The sequence below is a fragment of the Phyllostomus discolor genome, chromosome 12 (assembly GCF_004126475.2).
Source record: "Phyllostomus discolor isolate MPI-MPIP mPhyDis1 chromosome 12, mPhyDis1.pri.v3, whole genome shotgun sequence".
Lineage (NCBI taxonomy): Eukaryota > Metazoa > Chordata > Mammalia > Chiroptera > Phyllostomidae > Phyllostomus > Phyllostomus discolor.
In genome coordinates this window covers 44,473,739-44,494,564 of record NC_040914.2, presented here as the reverse complement: position 1 = coordinate 44,494,564, position 20,826 = coordinate 44,473,739, and the positions used below count along the sequence as shown (strand labels likewise).

General features: G+C 66.9%; 1 protein-coding gene across 2 annotated transcripts in view; it reads left to right on the top strand.

Annotated features, from left to right (window-relative positions):
• The first annotated feature begins 13,814 nt into the window (after positions 1–13,814).
• Positions 13,815–20,826, top strand: part of LOC114488691 (cell migration inducing hyaluronidase 1) — a 48,901-nt gene continuing 41,889 nt past the window's right edge. For both annotated transcript variants that reach the window (XM_036013182.1, XM_028502452.2), the window contains exons 1-5: positions 13,815–13,971; positions 15,511–15,657; positions 16,149–16,287; positions 16,950–17,186; positions 20,613–20,792. In XM_036013182.1, coding sequence (XP_035869075.1) covers positions 13,830–13,971; positions 15,511–15,657; positions 16,149–16,287; positions 16,950–17,186; positions 20,613–20,792 — 845 coding nt within the window. In that variant the 5' untranslated portion in view covers positions 13,815–13,829. The remainder of the gene's footprint in view (positions 13,972–15,510; positions 15,658–16,148; positions 16,288–16,949; positions 17,187–20,612; positions 20,793–20,826) is intronic.

The following is a 20,826-nucleotide window of genomic DNA, read 5'->3' as shown; positions in this document are numbered from 1 at the left end:
GTCGGTCTGGCTGGGGTCAGGTGCTCACCCGACGTGGACCCGCAGGCTGGGGCGGCGCCTGGAGGCTCACACAGCTGGGGTCCCCCTGTGGGAGCGGAGAGGCCCACCACCCCTCCTCAGGGGCCAGGAGCGACAGGGGGAGGGAGGGAGGACGCCGTCCGCGGGGCCGGGGCCGGAGGGCTGACACAGTCCGAGTCTGGGTGCGGCCTGGGTGGCGCTCAGACAGGCCATTCGTTCACTGGCCTCCGGGTGCGCAGGTTCTGGCATGCGCGCAACAAGCACTCGCTGGGCCCCTGGTCTGTGCGGGGCTCTGGCCCAGGGATTCGGAGGTGGGAAAGGGGAGGTTCCCTGCCCCCCGTTGTCCCCCCCCCACCGCCGGTGGCTTGGTCCTCGCGTGGGAGACAGCTGGAATACAGTCTGTAATGAGCACGGACACCGGCAGGTGCTAGGGAGGGGCGGAAAGGAGGAGAAAGCCCTGAGTGATTCCTGCTGCGAGTCCAGCGAAGGCCCCAGGAGCTCGCTGCCCTTGGCAGAGCGCAGGGCTCCCCGGGCGGCCACGCTAGTTGAGGGCCTCCTTGGCGGAAGGGGCTGCGCGCAGAGAGGCACGGACCCCAAGAGGGAGTGTGCGGGGCGTTGGGACGGGGTCCTCTGGTGGTCTAGGGTGGCCGGGGTGCAGGTGGAGAGGTGCGTGGGGGCAGCGGGTGGCCAGACATGAGGTTGGGTAGGCAGCCAGGGGCCAGTCCCCGAGGGCCCACAGGTGACGTGAAGGGGTTTGGAGGGCGCAAGTGAGCCCCGCCCCGGAGGAGGTCCGCCCTGGAGGAGGACTTGCTGGGCCCAGGGCAGGGCAGGGCAGGGCAGGGGCCTGCAGGAGGAGAGGCCTGGAGACCGCAGCCGGTCGGGAGGCCGCTGCAAAGGGCAGGAAGGCAGCACAGAGGCCCCGTGCTAGACCTGCGGTTGGAGGGTGCCGGTGGGGGGGAGGTCCTGCAGCACTTCTTGCGGATGGAGAGTTTGAGAGCAAGAGAGAGAGGAGGCCAAGTCTGGGGCACGCTTGCCTGGGCGTCCCCACGGCCCTCCAAAGGAGCCGTCCGTTTCGAAGGTGGGAGCGCAGCTGGGCGAAGACGGGGACCAGGAACCAGCAGCGTGGGGCCCGGGGGAGACACAGCGCTCAACTCACTGGTGGCGCGAACTCGGCCAGTTAGACCACTTAACCTCTGGGACAGGGCGCGGCGTCGGCCAGGCAGTAGCCCGAAGCCTGGCAGGTGGGAGGCACCTGACAGGTGTCATCTGAACCCGAGTCTGAACCTTTGGGGACACGCGGGCCGTTTCTGTGCTGTGTTTTGGGGGTCGGGGAGGTGTGAGTCACAGCAGCGAGGGAGCACGCTCCGTGTCGAGGACAGCAGCCTGTTTTCACGGCCCGGGAAGCGTGCCGACCTGGCTCGCAGACCTTTCCTCTGCACCTCCGTCTTCACACCCACACGTGTCTCCAGACACACCTGTCCTCATCCACAGCAGGCTCACCCCGTGCGGTCCTGTCACAGCGCACTCAGAGAGGTGTCCTCACGTGCCTGGGCCCTGGAGAGCGGCCAGACGCGGTGGTGATGCTCCCTCGCCCGGTCCTGAGGGCGAGGAGGCTGAGGCGTGTGCACCGCCGAGTGTCTCTGGAAGCTGTTTACGTGGTTTTCGCCGTGTCTTTGTTCCAACATGAACTGACTTGTAAATACTTGGGAGTGGCTCCTGACAGGTGCCCGAGTAGCTGAGCAAGCAAAATGCACCAGTGGCCGCAGCCCCGTGCCGTCTCCCTGAGTCCTGCTCCGCCGACCCCGCCCCGCCGGGGATGCGCAGTGAGCCGGGCCGTCACGTTCCCTGTCCTTAGGGAGTTCCGGCCACCAGAGACGGGGCCGCAGCCTCCCAGTCCCCGAGAACAGGGGAGGAGTCCACCGGACCCGTGTGTTGTGTCCGAGAGCTGCGTGGCCAGCTCGGACCCGAGGAGAGAAGGGCTGGGCCGCTCCTTGGGGGGCTGAACACTAAGGGTTTTTTTGGTTGTAAGTAATAGACACCAAATTGAGCTAAATGGGGAGGGAAAAAACCAGCGTGGGGTTGGGGTTGCTCTAAGGACACGGTGTCTCCTAGAATCAAGGCAGGTGTAAAGCTGGGCCACAAGGGACTGGAACCGGGAGAACAGTGCTCAGCCGAGTTTCGGGCAGTTGAAACTGCTGGTCCAATCAGCCTGGCCAAGGCGCCGGGGGTGGCGCTGAACAAGCGTGGCTCCAGGCGGCCACCGGCCGCGGGGGAGGCCACAGTGGGGCCACAGCACAGACTGGGGCAGCAGCTCGGGAAGCCTCGGAACCTGGGTGTCTCGGAAGCCCCGAGAAGGTCACGGACCCAGTGCAAACGGCGTGGGTCTCACGGCGAGAGGTGCGGCCGCTCAGGAAGGGTCGCCGCATCACGCGTGGGTGACAGAGCCAGCGTCCTGGTTTCTGTGCCCCCACGGGCTTCTCCCAGACTCGGGGCCGGCCGTGCACACAGGCGGGGCCGGGGAGTGTGCCATCAGACCGTGCGAGTGCGCGTCATTACGGACGGAAACGGTTGAACAGAAATAGTTCATAGTGTGCAGCCCAGCCCCAGGCACTGCATGTTGAGGGGAGCTGGGACCAGCTTTGGATCCTCACTGGGGGACCTTGAGCAAGTCACGGCTCCGTGGCTTTGAAGGCCGCTGCCTGCTCCAGGGTGCAGAAACATCACCTCCAGACTTGGCACCGAGAGCCAGCTGGCAGCCGGAGGCAGGGAGAGGAGGGCCAGAGAGTTCTGGGTTCAGCTGGCGGCCGGGTGGCGTCCAGCAGGCCCTGGGTGACCAGTGGGGTCTGCCCGGCGCTGACGGTGCCCCCCCCCCTCAGCCTGCTCGCCCCCGTTTCATGGTGAAAGGCGAGGAATCACTTTTTCCAGCCGAAGCCCCTGGAAGATCTTAGGCAGTGCAGCCAGCTTGGCCTGAACTCGGGCCAGCGTCCCAGGCCACGGCTCCGCTCAGCAAAGGAGGCCAGAGCCCGAGGCGGGGGCTCTGCGCTGGCCGAGGCCCAGGCGTGGGTGCAGCCCCGGGAGCTCGGCCAGAGGCCCAGGGGACGCCTCCCTGGAATTCCATTTGCAGCAGCATCTGTTGGGCAGGAAGCCGAGGCTGCTGTGTGCCCGGTGTCCTGACTCCTCAGGGCAAGGCGCTCCCCAAAGCACTCCTCGGGCATCCGCCGCGTCCGCCAGTCCGAGTGCACTGCACTGCCGTGGGCCCTTGCGGCGCGCGGGCCTGACGACGGAAGGTGGCTCTCGCAGGGCGCTCCCGCGCCCCGGGAGCTGGGCTCGGCGCGTTCCGTGCGCCTCCCTCAACCCCTCCCGGCCCCCCTTCGCTAGCCGGAGATGCACTCTCTCTGCCTTCTGAGCTTCCCAGGGATCCTAGCCCGACACGTGGAAGAAAGGCAATTCAGAAAGTTGAATGGCCACAAGCTGCTACCGTACAAGAGGACGAAGCTGCTCTGTTGTAGAAATAACCCTTGGAAGTTTCCCAGGATGGCAGAGCCACTCAGAGGCGCCTCGAGGTTTAAGCCCACGTCTTTGTAAGTCAGCTCCTCCTCTCCGAGACAGAACATCGAGAGCACTCTCTGTCTGGGCCAGGGGCTCCGCCCACCACCCTGTGTGTGCCACCCCGTCGTTCCTCACCAGGCCACTGGAGGGGCGCACTCCCCGATGAGGGACCGGGGGACGGCTTTGCATGGCGCTGAGTGGTGGGGCTGGGACCCTGCCCCCAAAACATGCGGCGGGGAAGAGAGAGCCTCACCCAGCAGACGGCACACGGGCTAATTCCCTCTGTAGAAAGTTCTAGAGCCCGCGAAGGGAATCTGCAGCACGGCTCTGATGTGTTTCCACGACCACAGTGGCTGCCTCCTGCGAGAGGGCGCCGGGAGGGTGGGGCGGGCACGGCCCTGTCCTGCACCCAGGCGGTGGGGCTTGGGGCGCCCAGGTGCGGGCCTGCACCACGTGGGCCGGGGGACACCTGACGGCCGTGTGTTCCTTTACGTGCACATCTGGCCTGAGAAGGTCGTTGAAAGTTAAGTGACTGGTGAACTCCAGGCAGTGACAGGCCCGCAGAGTCGTTAGGGAGAATGTGCAGTGGCTGCCCTGTGCTGTGAGGTGCGCCAGAGAGTAAGGGTGATGTGTGACCGGAGAGAGGGGCGGGTGGGTGTGACGGGGGGCCTAGCTGAATGTGACCCGCGGCTCCTGGGCTGTGGGTCGGCTGGCGTCCACCGTGGAACGCTTCCAGCTCGGTGTGCGTTTGAAAACGCCCGCAGGGAACTGTTGGGGGCGTGGGGGAAGCAGTGACATAGAGTCCCGGGTCCCCTGGTGGTGGAGCAGGGGTCCCGGAGCTCAGGACTGGTAGGTGCGCTGCCCCAAGCAGGACCGTCACCCTTGCCCACCTCTGTCCCAGCCCTGTGCCCAAGGTCTCCTGGGACATGGACCTGGGCCTCCCCTGTCTCTGGCCGCCCCTCCCCATCGGTCCGTCAGAGCCCGTTTCTTCCGCAGATCACCGACGTGTGCTCCGAGGCTGGAGTCGCACCTGCGTGCGGGAGTACAGGTGACTGACCCCAGGCGCGGCACCTAGGGGCCCCCCGGGCCAGCAAAGCAGCCTCCGCAGGGCCCCCACGGGGCCTCACTTCCGGGAGGCGTCCTGGAAGGAGTGGGAAGCCACGGCGGCTTCTGCAGATAAAGATAAACAACCCAGAGGAAGCCAGGCCCTCGGACCCAAGGAGGGCCGCGGCCCAGTCCGCCGGGCAGAGGGGAGCAGGGGAGCGAGTCTGCTGCGCCAGCACCCCGTCTCTGCCCTCCCCAGGTCTGTGCGAGCCGGGAGGACGGCCGTGCTCTCCGAGCCGCTGCCAGGTGGCCCCTGCATTGCAGCTGGCTTCCAGGCACCACAGGTGCCAGCAGGTCGGCCTCTGGAAACGCCCCAGCCCCGGGGCTCCCTCCTGGGCCGCTTGCCTGCCTTCCCTGGGCTCACACTTTCGGGAGCTCTTTGGGGGCGTCCCCAGCCTGGGGTTGGCGGCCCCCTGTCAGCGCCACTGGGGGATGGAGAGGTGCAGGGGCACGCACAGAGGCCAGCGCCCTGACTCCTCCGGCGGCAGGGAGACCATCAGGTTGCAGGGGCCTCAGCAGCGAAGTCCTCAGACCTCAGCGTGCCCCCGCGTCCCTGAGGCCGCCAGGCGGCGGCTGCGGGCTCTCGGAGGTGCCGATGCTGCCAGCCCCAGGCCTCGCCCTGAGCAGCACCGCCGGTGGTTGCAGCGCCTCCCCCGCCCGTAATGTCAGTGAACGGTGGCCAGTGAAGAAAGCCACCAGGACACGGGAAGGCCCTGACACAGAGGACTCCCTCGAGCGGTGGGGGGTGTCGGAGAGAAGCCTCTCTGGGACAGGGCCGTTGTGGAGACGTGAGGATCGGTGCAGTGGCGGGGGCGTTCCAGGCAGTGGGAACAGCAGGCGGGAAGGTCCTGGGGCGGAGGGGAGCTTGGCATCGTCCAGGAGACGGCGGAGAGGCCCACGTGGCAGGAGCAGAGACCGTGTGCGTGAGGCGGAGAGGGAGCCAGGCTGAGCAGGGCTGGAGGGCGTTCTGACTCCCCCTCCGTGCGGCGGGGGTTTGAGCAAACACGGGCCGGAGTCCACGCTGGCTGGCCTGCGGACGGGGGCTGGCGGGGGGTGGGGGCAGCCTGCGAGGGGCTTCTTGGAGAGACTGTGGTGGTGGCGTTCCTCCTGACGCGGGTCCCCTGCCCCAAAGACGTGTGCTCGGGGGACCCGCTGCCGTGGGAGGCAGGAGGTTTCTCTGGCTGGTGAGGTGAGGTGACGTGGGGCCTCGTTGGTTTAGGGGACACTCCGAGAGCTAGTAGACTTGTAAGGAAAGTAACCTTCCTCTCGCCTCTCCCTGGGGGCGCCTCTTCAGTCAGGTTGTTTCCATAGTAAATATCAAAACACAACTCACGTTGGCTCGAAAGGAAAGGAATATTATGGTCGAGAGGGAACGTTATTGGCTGGTGGAGCTGGAGCGAGCAGGCACAGCACTAGCTTCAGGCGGAGTTGGATCTGGGCGCTCACGCACGGCCCCTCTCGTGCTCTGGGCTCCGAGCCCCTCTGCGTGCAGCCCCGTTCCCCGCCGGCCCTCTCGGGGACCCAGGCCTGCCAGCCCCGTGCGGTGAGAACCAGCCTCCCCCGCAGGTCTGTGTTGCCCCTTTTCTTGTCCCCGATCGCCCGACCATCCCCAGACCAATGAGGGCAGCCAGGGGGTGGACCGAAGTCCTCGGTCCAGCTGGGTACCGTGGCCACCTGGGCAGCCAAGGTGGGTGGCTCGGCCTCACCTAAACCCGAGGCTGGGAGTGGGGGAGAGATGGCCGTCCAAGGAAGGGCGAGGTGGGGAAGGCAGGGCGGCGGAGCCGGCGAGCAGACCCACCGGCGCCCAGGACTCCCTGCTCGTTCCATCTCCAGGGAGCTCGCTCTCCCTCCGACCGGGACGGTGGTCTCTCCTTTGGGGCAAAACTCAACCGCACCTGGCCCTCGCCTCTCCTGAAGACTCTGGGCCCCGGTCCCAGGGGCGTGCTGCCCGCCCGGGGCAATGGGCCTCTGTCCCGGGTCCTCCCTCCCAGAGGGAAGGGTGCCTCGGGTTCCTGGGGTGCGTGCGGGGGGTGGGCCCTCCTGCGTGGAGACGCGCTCCTGCCTCTGACAGGCAGGGCCTGCGTCAGAGCTACCCACACGCGGGCCAGGGTGTGCAGGGTCCTGCCCCGGCCCCGCCCCTTGTCAGAACCCCTGGGGGTGGGGGCGTGGGGGTGGGGTGCATGCCGGCCAAGCTCTGCAGAGAGACGTTTCTGTCACCGCCCCCCGCCCCCCCCCCCCCCCCCGGCAGTGAGATAGGTGCTCCTTCCCCGAATCTGCTGAGCTGTCCTCCAGAGCTCCTAGCCCGCGGGCCCTCCAGGAGGCGTTACTTGTTCCTCTTCCTTCCCAGCTCCCACCCCCCCAGACCGGCCTGGAAGCTGGATCCTTCCTGCAGCAGGCACTTACTGAACGAGTGTGGGGTGAACTCCACCCCCGCAGACGCCTGGGGGCCGCGCTCCCAGAGCCTGCCTCTCCCTCCGCATCCCTGCCAGCAGCACGTTTGAAAAGTGTGAATCACCCCATCCCAGCCTTCCCATCCGCCCACCAGCCCCCAGGCACTCAGGTCCAGACGCCTCCCCACCGGCCCTCCAGGACCTGGGCCCCGCCCACCTCGGGCATCCTCGCTGTTGCTTGGCACCGATTTTGTGCTCTGTGACGCAGAGCTGTTTGTGGGGATGAGCCCTCCCCCAGGAGGCAGGAGCCCGCAGTGTGGAGAGTGGGCCCTCGGGGCCATGGGGATCCCAGGGGTTGAGGCACGTCTCTCCCCTCCCTGGAGGGAGGTGGGCAGAGGGGACGGGGCATTCTGCAGACATCTTTCTGGAGCCTCAGAAACGACTGGGCCGCCCCCGCCAGCAGCGTGGGCACCGCCCGCTGGGAAGGTGGGCAGCCCGGCGGGACCTGGGCAGGTCCGGGCTTTGACTCGGTCCTGGGAGGGGCCTCCCTTTGCAGCTGCTGAGCTCCGACGGGGGCGCAGGCCCCGACGGCCGGGCCTCCCCGTGCCGGGAGAGGAGGGCCCGCCGGCCTGCAGGGGTGCTGTCTTCTGCAGGTGGTGCCTGGGTGGGAGCCAGGTCAGCGTGTCCTGGAAGCACCAGTCCCCACACCCCCTTGCAGGTCCGAGGGCCAGACCCGCGTGCCCTGCTGGACCCCTCTGGTGCTCGCGGGGCCTGGCAGCCCAGCCCCCCCCCCCCCCCCCCCCCGTGGATGAGACGGCCGCTCTCACGCTGAGGCGGGACACAGCCCCCGCCGAGGGGCAGTCCGAGTGCCGTGCTGGCAGTGGCAGCTTCTCCCCCTGGGGGCAGCGGGGTGGAGCTCGCTGAGCCCCGCTGGCAGCCTGGGGTGACGGGGACCGTGGCTGGGACGTCCAGGGCCCTGGCGGTCCTGGGGACTCTCAGACACGCCTGGGCGGGTGGCCTTTCCCACGTGAATAAAAGTGGTTGGAGCCGTCGAGCATCTAACGCCCAGGCACCGAGGGAGGGGACACGGGGCACTGGGGGCACCGGTTAGTGGAGTCTCACTGCGTTGCCCGTTTCCAGGGGCTGCCCTGGCTGCTGGAGCGGGGTGGGCGGCGGAGAGGAGGACACGGACGCCAGGGAGCGTCCCCTGCCCGCCCACGAGGGCCGGCAGGGAGGGGGCGCACAGTGGGGCCTGGGCCCCGTCTCCCTGTGCGCGGGCCGGCCGTGGTCACTCGGCCCTGGGCTCGGTGCACAGCCCCACCCCCGTCTCTTCCCACGGGGGCTCTGTCCTGCTCGAACTGCAGAGACAGGGGAGCGTCCTGGGAGGGAGAGCCTTCCCGCCCGCCTCCTCGTCCTCCGGGGTGTTGGAGACCCCGCCCCCGGGTGCTCTTTCTGAAGCGGCGGCGGCGGTGGCGGCGGGTCTGCCACACCCACAGGCCCGGGCAGAGCCTGTGCCCGGCGCCCAGTGTGGGCTGCGCTACGTCGATTGTGTTTTCGTCGCCCCGTGAGCCGACGTCAAGTCCGGGCGCCCAGCCTCCGAGAAAGCATCTCTGGTTCAGTGGTGCCTCCCGACCGATGACGCAGTTTTACCAGTTTATCAGTGAAGAGGAGGCTGGAGGTCCCGTTTGCTCCGCTGGGCTGAGGGTCCGCCGGGCAAGGCGGTGAGCAGGAGGCACGCCCACCTCCGGGGCCCCGGGGCCCCGTGGGCTGTCGCTGTGCCACACTCGCTGCGTGCGTCTCCTCACCCCCACAGCCCTGCAGGGCAGCTACAGTTACCCCCACTTCACAGCTGGGCGGACTGAGGCTCAGCTCGTGCAGTGAGTGGCCCGGGTCGCGCACAGCTCGGAGGAGGCAGACCAGAGAGCGCCTTCGCGCCTGTCTGGGACGGGGCCCCAGGGCTTCGCGCTTGGCCGGCGCCCGGCGCCCCACACCCCGCTCACAGGAGGGACGCCTCCCTGGTGGGTGGCTGAACTGGAGGTGCTCACCCTTGGGCGCACGGCGCCGTCCTCCGCAGGCTTGGGGACGCGGGAGGCTGGACCCCAGCCCCTGACCCAGCAGGTCGGTGGGTCTGGAGCGGGCTGTGCTCCTGGTCAGGGAGGCCGGCGGGGGAACCGGGCTCTGGGTCCAGCTGCGGCTCCAGTGTGGACCTTCTGACCGACCCTGGGCACCCGCCGGGGCTCTGACCCTGGGCTGTGTGTCCAACACGAGCTTCTGCGGCCCAGCCCGGCGGCCCCTGGCCGCTGACGGCTCCTGAGCACCGGCACGGTGTCCGCTGTGAGCGCGCGGCCGGGTTGCCAGCGTTGTCTGCTGTGCGTGAAAGCGGAGTGCTCCCGGCACACCACCTGCGGCTGGCCGCCGTCGACTCAGACAGCGGCGCCTTGTAAACACCAGGCGGCGTGCGCCGCTTCCTTGGGTGACGTGACTTGCCCCGAGGTTAACCCCCCGTGAGAGTGGCCCCTTCCCTAGGCGGCATCGCCTGGGCGGGAGGGTCACGCCTGCGGCTTCACCGGCGGTGCCTGGTGTGTGGGGCGGTGCCGGGGTGGGAACCTTACCTCCTGTTCCCCCAGCCTCCGGTGCAGGGAGGTGCCCGGGACGCCAGGGCCACGTGTGCCCGGGGCAGCGGGGGGAAGTGTGGTTTCAGAGCTGCAGGTGAAGGCTGGGGGGCCACCGGCCAGTAGCCGACTCGGGGTGCGGTGGGGGTTTAGGGCGGAGGGGGCTCCAGTGTGCCTGGGGTGGGGCCCTGCTCCTCTGCGCCCTGGGGCTCTGCAGGGCTCCCCAGCGGGGATTCCCTGTCAAAGGAGGGCAGGCCCTTGAAGGTGCTGTGGACAGAGCCTCCCTGCGGCTTGTCGACCCTCCCGACGGTGACCTGAAGTGACTCCTCAGTTGAAGCAGGTGGCGGGGAGGGTGACATGTGCCCCATGACTTGGGGTCCAGCAGCAGCAACTGTGTCTGACCCTGGTTCAGACTTCTCGTGCTGCTCCCGGCCACTGTGAGCGCCTGACTCCCCTCTGCTCCGTGGGCTCGGAGAGCCCGGCAGAGCCCAGTGGGAGGGTGCGGGGGTTGGAACTAGGTGCCTGCTGTTCAGAGCGCGGCCCCCCCAGCAGCAGGGGCGGCAGCCTCCCCGAGACCTGGTTGGACACGCAGGATCTGACCCGAGAGCTGCAGGGCCAGTCTGCAGGGCCAGGCTCTCGGTTCCACGCCCCAGGGTCCCGTGGCCGTGGTCCAGCTCGTCCTGGATTCCAGGAGCTCCCACGATGTGCACATTGCCGGTGCGTCCGGCCCCGAGCTGTTGGCCTTTGGGGGTGGGGGGCGCCTCCTTTGACCCGCATGGACTGGGATTGGGAGGGGCTGCCCCAGCTCCGCAGACGGCAGTCTCGGCCAGACACTCCCGCCGCTTTCCCGGCGCAGCGCGTGCAGCGGGGCCTGCAGAGGCTGGGGCCCCGGCTCCGGTCTCCGCACCGTGCTGTTTGGCTGAGTTCGTGTGACGCGGAAACGGCCTCGGTGCCGTGCCGGGCGTGCGGGACAGGGTGGGGTGGGGGTGGTGGCCGTCCCTGTACTGTCTCAGACCGCCCCGAGGGTCCCGCCTCGCCCCCTGCCTCCGAGCGGAGATGGCCCCTCTCCCCAACTTCTCCCCGGGCCTCCGATGATCCCCGAAGAGACTCCCGATCTCGCAGTCTCTGCGGAAGCAGGATCTCTCGCCCCCGAGGCCGGGATGTCTCTGGCAGGTGTGTGCCTGCCGGGTCTGCTGCTCTGGGGAGGTCTGAGCGAGAGACAGAGGACTGCTGGTTGGGGGCTCGGGGACAGGAGGGGGAGGGACTGGGAAGCACATGTTGCCCGTCACGGGGACGTTGAGGGCAGTGGGGATAGTGGTCGGCAGGACCCTGACAACCGTCTGTGGTGCCAGGTGGTGCCGGGCAGGCGCTAGGCCTGCCGGGGGGGACCACTTCATGAGGGACAAGAAATCTACAAAAAACTAAGAAGAAAGCATCTGGGGCCCCTTTGGAGGCTGGAGTAACACTGCTCCGCTCTCTCTCTCTCTCTCTGTGCAGGTGACAAGCCCTGGACCCAGGCAGCTGTGGACGGGCCCCTGCAGGGACAGGGGAGACCCGGGCACCCTGTCAGCAGCCGGGAGAGGCCGAGACGCTGTGGCAGGCGGCGTCCCTGGTTCCTGCTTGGCGCCTGCCTTGCCCCGTCCCCGTGAGGCCGGGCAGCGCGGGGACTGCGTGCAGTGGACGGCGACAGAGCCCCTGGACAGCGTTCCCTGTGGCTGTGAGGGCCCGGAGTGCTGGCCTCCCCAGCCGGGCGCAGGCTCCTTGCCCCCATGGGCTCTGCTCAGCGGCAGGACAGCTCCGGCCACCGGGCCCAGCACGGGCAGTGGCCGTCTGGCCTCGGCCACCAGCTGTCTGCGGAGACTCCTCACACTGTTCACTGACGGTGCCCGTCCCCGGCCTTCCTCGGACTCACCTCCCAGCGGTGCCCTGGCGTCCGGAGAAGCTGGTCGCAGTGGCAACGCCAGAGAGCTTGAGGTGGCCAAGCAAGAAAGCCGCCCACCCTTGGCGTGGAACCTTGAACCCCCAAGTGCAATTTGAGAACCGCGTGGGGATGCCCTCGTGACTGTTTCTGGGGGCTGCGGCACTCAGTCAGGCGACGGAAGCTGCTCCTGGGTGAGGGAGGCCACGGCCCGCCCCCCAGCCACGTGGGGCCCACAGCCCGGGCAGGGCTGGCTCTGAGGCGCAGCAGGAGAGTGCGTGGACGTTGGGAAGGAGAGGTCCGCACGCAGCCCCTCCGAGGGGCTTGTCCGCACATCCACGCAGGGAGTGCCCTGTCTGGTCCCTGCGGTGGGCTGTGACGCACCCGACGGCGCCCCAGCCCCGGAGCCCGCGGTCCGCCTCCTCTCTGCACCGGCCTGGGGAAGGCCCAGAGGGCAGCGCGCCCTGCGGAGGGTCACCGGGCCACCCCCGGCCTCGCTGCGGAGGGAGCAGCTCCTGGACCCGGAGGCCAGGCGCCCCCAGAGGTGCCCACCGATGACTCAGGGCTCCTGGGCCACAGCCGGCACACCGCCTTGGGCTTTCTGGCGATGATGAAGACTCGAGCGCAGGGCTCTGGCTTCCCCCTCGGGACCACAGAACGCTCCTGTCCCCAGCGCCCCTCCTTCCTACTTCAAAGAGCGTGCAAGCGGACACTCCTCTGCGGGCCGTGGGAGAGGCGCCGCTCCCAGATCGCGATGTGCAGCTTCAGCCATCGGCTGCGGCACCAGAATGGGCCCCGTTGTTCTCTGCAGACCAGGCCTGGGCCCGGCAGGGAGCCCCTTGGGAGGACACCACAGGCATTGATTCTGGGACGACTGTCCCTCCCTCCCTGTGCTCCCGGCACACCTGTGTGGGGACCTGGCTCAGGGCCAGTGGCCCCCTTCCAGGCCCTCCCTCCGCCCCAGCTCACGGGGGCACAGAAAGTGTGCATCCCACAGTGGAAGGGCAGGGTGATCGGATTGTCCCCCCGCCACTGCAAGCTGAAAGGGAGGCGTGGGACGGGTTTGAGCTGCTGCTCTGTGTGTGTGGAGTATCTGTCTGGATCTGGGCACCGCCACCGCCGTTCAGGCCCAGGGAGGCACTGGGGACTCGGGCAGAAGCCCCATCTGCGCAGTCTGCCTGCCACCTGGGATCTGGGGACAGAGGCCTTTCTCCAGTGGCATTATATTCTGAAAGGGCAGTCTGGCGCCTTTTTAAAAAGTTCCTGCCTTGAGGTTTATCTAGACAGATTCCCTCACCTGCATGGATAAAAGCGCACAAAACAAGCGGCTTTCGTAAAATGGCAGTGGAGTAAACCCCTCTCACATGAAAGTCTGTCGTCTAGGGCTGCGCAGTCCTCCGTGAGGTCAGAGCCTGGGTTCTTTCCCTCTGCTCTGCCGTCATCCATGCCCAGCTCCCCGACATGGCCAGAGATAGCTGCTGAGATCCAGCCATCACCTCTCAGTTCCAGCCGGCAGGAAGACGGGAAGAAAGGCTTCCTGGAGGCTTTCCCTTAGGAATGCTGCCTTAAATTCACACACGGCCCGTCTGCCCCCTTGGCCGGAGCGTAATTCCAAGGCCATAGTGGTTGTGAGAGAGGCTGGAGAAGGTGCCCTTGATGCTCGGTGGCCCGGTGCCCCGGGCACCATCAGGGCTGTCTGTTGCATGAGGAGGGAAGTGGGCATTGGGGGACTTGGCTCTCTCTGCCCTCGTCTTTCTCTTGGGCGGGTCCCAGGCGGGTCTGTGACACACAGGCCTCGCACGCAGGGTCTCGGTGTTACTGCCGAGACCTGCTCTAGAAACAGACAGACAAGGGTGGCGTCAGGCTGAGGAACCAGCCACTTGGCACCCTCCGTTTTCAGGTTAGGACAGTGAGGCCCAGAGAGGTTCGTGGAGGCAGCTGAGATCACACAGCAGGTTGGCAACATCGAACTCCCAGCTCCTGTCAGCGGGAGTGGTTTTGTTTCTGCCTGTGTTTTAAGAAAAAGAGAGAAAGGTTCCTTGCGGAAGGGGGGAGCCGCAGCATCGAAGGTGAAACCCCACCCCCCCGCAGGGCCTCTGAGCTGTGGGATGGAGGCGGGGTGCTGTGTGTGGGGGGCGCGTGCCCCGACCTGCCCACGCCGAGTCGCGGGGGCAGGGGTGCTGCCGACACCGCCTCGGGCGCGCACGTGGCCCGGCCGGCGTGCGTCTGCCCGGGAGGATGCCGGCCGACCCGCCGTCCTTGTGTTCCAGGGAAACCTCCGCCAGCATGGGATTGGCCGGGGGGCAGAGCTGCTCCTTCGCGGGGATGCTGACAGTCAGCCTGCTCCTCTTCACTGTCTCCCCTGGGGCCGGGACCACAGGTGAGCGGGGGGCGGGGTGGGCGGCTCCAGACCGGCCCTGCTGACTTTGGGCCCCGGACAAGCCTCGCCCTGGGCTTCCGGCTCGTCGTGCACAAAGTGCAGTGGCTGCGCCAGGCTCAGGCTGGAGGCTCAGTGTCTCGGGAGCCAGGCGCACAGCATGGGCGAGGGGAGCCGGCCAGGCGGGGACTGGGCCCGCCTGGGACCTTCAGGCCCCTGTGAGGCGACACCCTCTTCTAGGCTCTGGCGCATTGCTGCCCTGTGTGGAGGCGGGGCCCTTGTTGCAGGATCTTGTGGATTTTTAAGAGGAGCCAGAAACCTAGAGCTTCATGGGGAAGCTCCCTACTTGTCACGTGTTAGTGGCCAGGTCAGATCTTCCAAACCAAGTGTCCAAGAGCCCTCCTGCCACGGACAGGACACTGTGGCCCCTCCTGCTTTCTGGGCGCAGAGAGAGAGGGGGGGGGGGCGGGGGAGAGAGGGAGAACGCTCTACACGAGCTCCAGTCTGTCTTCGTGATCGCAGGAGCGACCTTCCTCTGCGTGATGTTGAGTTAACACCCAGAGGCACAGGCCTGCTCGGCCAGGGCAGGAAGCCGTGATCAGATACACCAAAACGGGGGGAAAGGTGCAGACGGCGGCACGTTTTAAACTGGGGTTAGAGGTTGAGTGACTGCGTGGTCACCACCAACAGCTCTTTTTAAAAAACCCTATTCTACTTGATTGGGCTGGGTGCTCTTCCACAATAAGAAGAAAGGAGTTACGTGTTGGTTTTCCTCAGCCCACCGGGGAAGGAAGTAATAGTCTCTAAACGTCACCAGTGAAATTCCTCCAAGGGTGATTCCTTGCAGAATCTCTCCGGCGCGTGCGCAGGGGGCAGAGCACACCCTCGGCCCTGAAGCTCCTGAGGGGGCAGTCGGCAGTGTCGCCCAGAGCCGGCCACTCACCCTCCGTCGTCCGCTCAGCGGAGATGCGCCACACAGGCCCGGGCCTGGGCTCGGAGCTGGCCGGGGTCTCTTTCAGAGACCCGCCGCAGGGCCCTGCTCTGGGCGTCCCTCCCACACCCTGGGTCCCCGTCCTGTTTCGAGACAGACCCTTTGGGAAGTCTGGCTCCTTCTGGTCCGTGCTTTTCTGTGGCGTCAGAGGGATGCAGGCACCAACCCTGGCCACTCATGGTCCACGTGGTTCTGGCTTTTACTCACTGTCCCTGCCTCCCACTCCCCACAGTCCCTCCTGGGGAAGGGACGTTCCTTCCTTCCAAGGGATGACCTCCTGGGGTGTTGTTGTTTGTTCCCGAGGTCTGTGCCGGCTGGAAGAGCCATTTCAGTAAAACCAGAAGTGTGCAATTCCCTTCCTCGTGAAGGAGATGCAGAGCCTGAGTCAGGGCTGGCGGGCGCTGAGGGGCTGGGCTCCAGGGAGGGACGCGGCCACAGGGGTGTGGCGCGCTGGCTGCCTCAGAGAGGAGGCGCCGCCCCGCTGCGGCCTGCGGCGGTCTCGCTTGGGCAGTGGATGCACAGGGACTCTGACGCCTTTCCGTCCTTCACAGGGGCGGCCGAGTGCCCCGACCGGAGCCCCGGGCTGCAGCCCTGGAGCCCGGGCCACGACCGGGACCACCGTGTGTCCATCGGCCAGGGCAGCGCACTCCTGCTGACCTCGTCTGCCACCGTCCACTCCATCCACATCTCCGACGGAGGTGAGCCAGCCCCTCCCTGGGCGCGCTCTTCTCCTCGGCCCGGAGCCGCGCGGCTGGATGCGGGGCTCCACCACTTCAGGTGCACGGGACAGTCCCGCGCTCTGGGCTCGTGGCGGAGCCTCTGGTTCTCTGAGACAGCCACCCGTTGGCTCTGAGCACGAAGGGGAGGCTTGTCTGAGGACCGGACGTGGAGAAGGAAGCTTCCGTAGCGCACAGTCCTTCCTGCAGCTCCGAGCGCGCCGGCTCGTCTCGCCTTCAGAGGCCGGTGCGCTGAGCGCCGTGCACGCAGGGACGGCAGGAAGCCGGGCAGCCGTAGTGCACACGTGGCGAGGCAGAGAGGAGGGGAAAGCAAGCGCGGGCAGAGGGGCGTGAACAAGGTGCTTCTTGCCTGCGCGGGTAGGGTGGGGGCTGGGGACGCCCAGCGCTGCCTCTGCTGTGCCCTCACCCCTGCTGCTTGCGTTCTGAACCGCGCCCCACTCCTGCCCCCTCAGGAAAGCTAGTCATTAAAGACCACGAGGAGACCATTGTTCTGCGTGCCCGGCACATCCTGATTGACAGTGGAGGAGAACTGCATGCTGGGAGTGCCCTCTGCCCTTTCCAGGGCAATTTCAGCATCATTTTGTATGGCAGGTGGGTAGACAGCATGCGGGGGTCAGATGCTACTCTTGGGTCTGACGAGAGGAAGGCTTTCTAACGCGGGGTGGGGGGTGAGACAGCCAGGGTTTAGGGAAGGGCAGAGTTACTGCGCACTGCCAGACATGATCACAGACAGGACGGACATCGGAGATGGGGGCGGGCTGCACAGGTACACGGGGCCTTTTACTGTAGCGCCCTGGGCCCGCGCCGAAGTCACAGGAGTCCATGCCGGCCCCCCAGCCGCCTCCCAGCGCGTCATGGCCCAGGGCGGCTCTGCTTCTCTCACCGCTTGTGGCAAGCAGGGTGGGGAGGGTGCGCTGCAGTGTTGGCCCCTGGCTGCGCCCCCTCCTCAGTCAGATGAGAGTTGTGAGCAGCAGTGGCCACAAGCACGCCGGGGTGGGCAGCTCAGGGCCAGGAGACCCGTGTGCTAGGGACCGAGTGGCCAAACGCTCAGCACTGAGAGACGCGCCAGCACGCAGGCTGAAGCCCAGTGTCCCCGCTGGGCCTGTCGGCCTCCCTGTGGTCTGGTTTCGGCAGATGCGGTCGTAAGGCTAGTTCCCTGTCCTGGTGACCTCACAAGTGGTGGCCGCAGGGGGAGTCCGGGAGAGTGACACAGAGAGGTGTCGGTGGCCACGCAGGGCTGTCTTCCCCCGTAGGGCTGACGAAGGCATGCAGCCGGACCCCTACTTCGGGCTGAAGTACATCGGAGTTGGCCAGGGAGGCACCCTGGAGCTGCACGGCCAGAAGAAGCTCTCCTGGACGTTTCTGAACAAGACCCTCCACCCGGGCGGCATGCAGGACGGAGGCTATTTTTTTGAGAGGAGCTGGGGCCACCGCGGGGTCATCGTTCACGTCATCAACCCCAGGTCGGGGGCAGTCATCCACTGTGACCGGTAAGGCCTGTCTGCACTGGGACACAGGCTCCTTGGTTCGGCGCCCGCTCCCTGGGCTTGCGCCCCAGGCTGGCGCTGCTCCCCCTGCAGGACTCCAGCGGCGGGTGAAGCACACAGAACCCCCGGTTCACGGAGTGGCTTCCGCTCCGCAGGCGTTTGCCCAGGGAGGCTGAGTGCACCGGGAACAAGCGTGCGTGCACACACACGGGTGCACACAACGTGGCTCCAGGCGGGGGCGCCCTGTGGCTGTGGACAAGCGCCATGGAGGGCAGGGTCACTGGGGGGAGACCGGTTGCACCCAGTGGTCGGGAAAGGGCGTCCTTGCCTTTCAAGCTGAAAGGTGCACAGTGAGGCCGAGCTGGGGAGAGCGCGTCCAGGGGCAGGTGCAAAGGGCCGGGTGGGGGGGGAGGGTGTGGCGTTCGCAGGCACGGGGAAGCCAGCAGAGAGGCGGGGATGCAGAGAGCGATAGGGAATGGAACAGGCAATGTGGTCGGTCCGGCGCCACTTAACCGTGGAGATGCGTCGAGGGGCGGTTCCGTCCCTGGGCGAACACCGCAGCGTCCATACCCGCACCAGGTGGGGACGGCCCTCTGCACCCCGGCTGTGCGGTCCAGCCTTCAGCTCCAGGCCACACACCCGCACAGCCTGTCACGGTACCGAATGCTGTGGGCCGTGGTGACACAGGGTCAGGCGTCTGTGTACCTAAACATGGAAAGGGAGCGGTACACGTGCAGCAGGAGAGAGTCAGAACAGGGTTCGCGGTGTGTGCAGGGCGCTTCCCTGAGCGGGTGCGTCCTGAGTGGCGGGGCCGGCGCGGCCCAGGCCCCTACCGCCCGACCTCGGACGTCACGGGCAGTGGGCGCAGGCGGCGCCGACCTTACAAGCAGCGTGGGGTTGAGTCCAGTGCCAGGGAGGACGACACAATCGGGGCTCGAGGTGTAGGAGGCCGCTGCTGGGGAAGCGTGGGGCGCTGGTGGGCAGCTTCCTGTTGTCGGTAGAAGAACACGCCCTAAAGTAGCCACAGAGTCACGGTGCGGCGAGTACAGTGACCTCTGACATAGCCGTTCACTGTCGGGGTCATGACCCCGTCTGCTGTGCTTTCCTGCGACCGGCGGCCCGGCGGGTTTGCTGCCAGCGGCACCGGCGCGCACGCTGCACGGTGCTGTGCGGCTGCCACTGCACGGCGGCCGCGAGGTAGGGAGGTGCCGCCTCGGGATAGTCTCCGGGACCGGCACGCACGCGGTCTCCCCCGACCCAAGGCCGTGTGGACCCGAGGAGACACACTCGTTGGGCGTGAGCCCTGGTGGGGAGTGTACCTGCTGGGGCGGCTCCCGCGGGTGGCCGGGGGCCCAGACTTCACAAGTAACGAGAGTCCAGCGACTCCTCGCGGGCTCGGGCTCGGTCCTCACGGCGACGGCCCCGTCCCCAAGGCTCGTCCCGGGCCCCGTCTCGGGGGCTCGTGAGGCGCTTACGGCGGCCGAGGTGCCCTGCAGGGAACAGCGGGTGAGGCCGCGCGTGGGGGGCCCAGGTCGGGGCTCCGTCCTGGGACAGAAGCGAGCCGGGACGGCGGCCAGACACAGTGGAGCCCCAGGCTCCCCCCCCCCCCCCCCCCCGTGTCTGCTCGCCCGGGGGCTGTGTCCCGGCCCGGCTCCACCCGCACCGACCTCCCCCAGGTCAGCCCGCCCCTCCCGGCCCAGGCCGCCTTCTCTCCTCGTTTGTTTTTCTCTAATTACAGGGGGCGTGCTGTATTACATCAGTGTCACGAGCACAGCCCAGTGGTTACACGTTTGCACACTTTACACAGCCATCACCTGGTCAGCCCGGTGCCCTCCTGGCACCGCACACGGCTGTTGCCGTGTCACCGAGCACGTTTCCTGGGCCGTGTTGCACGCCCGCGGGGCTGTTCTCACAGCCAGCAGTGTGTGCTCCTCCCCCTGCCCCGTGCCCCCTCTCGCCCAGCCCCAAGCCCCTCCCGTCTGCCCTCGGTGTCTGTGAGTCTGTTCGGCTCGTTCCTTCACTTTCCTAGATCCCGCGTGTAAGGGACACGGTGTTACGTGTCTTTCTCTGACCCATCCCACTGCGCAGAACACCCTCTCCCTCGGCCCATCCGCGTCACACGTGGCCGGTCGCCTCCGTCGTGGGGCCGAGTCGCAGCCCAGCGTGCGCGTGCACTCCCCCGCCGGAGTCCCTGGTCCAAGGACGGGCACCCGGGACGTCGCCGGGTCTTGTCCGTTGTGACTGGTGCTGAGGCCTCTCGCCTCTGTCAGGACCCACGTGATACAGACGAAACCCAGGGGCTCGGGGGCCACGTTTGCTCAGAGTCAGAAGGCGGGGACGTGCGGGGCCTGGGGTCCAGTCCCACACGGGCCGGGCCCTTCCCACTGTGCTGCCTTCACGGGTGCCCTGGGGACGCTGCTGGCCGAGGCCCGAGAGCACGGGCAGCCCGGAGGGGCACAGCTGGGAGCCAGTGTGTCAGGGAGCCCTCCCTGCACACGAGAGGGGCCGTCTCCCCAGCTCCGGGCCGGCCTCTTGGCCCGGCTCCCTAAAGCAGCGCGGCAGGGCTGCTCTCGGAGAGCCAGCCAGTGGCAAGCTCGTTGCCGACCTGGGAACAAGGCTTTCCTGGCGGCGGCCGTGGAGGCTGCGCAGACAGACACCTGCCCCCTCCCACGCTGCCCCACTCATGTGTCAGTGGCCTCAGGGGCCTGTGTCTGAGTAAAGATAATCACAAACTCTGGACGCACACACGTAAATGCAGACCACAGTCACCTGAGAAGGTTACCTGGAGGCATAGTAACATAGGTGTGTGTGCTTGAAAGGTAGGAACCATCTGATTAGGTGGCGAGAAGGTGAGCAGGGGCGAGGGAAGGCAGGCGTGGGCATGTGGCGTGGTCCAGGGCGCTGGGCGGCCCGAGGCCTGCCACTGCCGGCTGCTGGGGAGGGCCGTGGCGGGCTGGGCTGGGCTGGGCTCCTCCAACGGTGACTCAGAGGCACATCCCGCTGACTGCCCCCGACCACTGCCCCTCTTTTCCGAACTCTCGACTCTTCCCCTGGCTTTGGTTTTCTAGTTTCATTTTAGAACTGTTTTGCCAGTTAAGTCCCAAGACAGATTCCTTTGGAGCTCCCATTTTAACTGCACAAAATCTTGATAGCTACGTGGGGGCGAGTTGGCATCGTCACAAAGTTGTGTCTTTGTGAATTCATGTGAATTCATGGCGCAGGCCTTTGAGATGTGTGTTTCAGTCTATGCATGAGGGCTGATTGTCAGCATCCACTTTGAGACGCTCAATTTTTGCCGTAATGAAAACTTCTCTTGGAAAATCAGAGTCCTTGGGACCTTGGGGTGGTTGTGGCATGAAAGACGCAAGCCTCACGCTGGTGTCTGGGCTGCTGCCAGGACCATCGAGCGTGTGTCTCTGCCCTGTTCAGGTTCGACACCTACTCGCTCAAGAAGGAGAGTGAGCGTCTGGTGCAGTACTTGAACTCGGTGCCCAACGGCATGATCCTGTCCGTCGCGGTGAACGACGAAGGGTCCCGGAACCTGGACGACTCGGCCCGGAAGGTGATGACCAAACTGGGCAGCAAACACTTCCTGCACCTCGGATTCAGGTACCTCCCACCACGCCCGCTCCTCCCGGCCCCC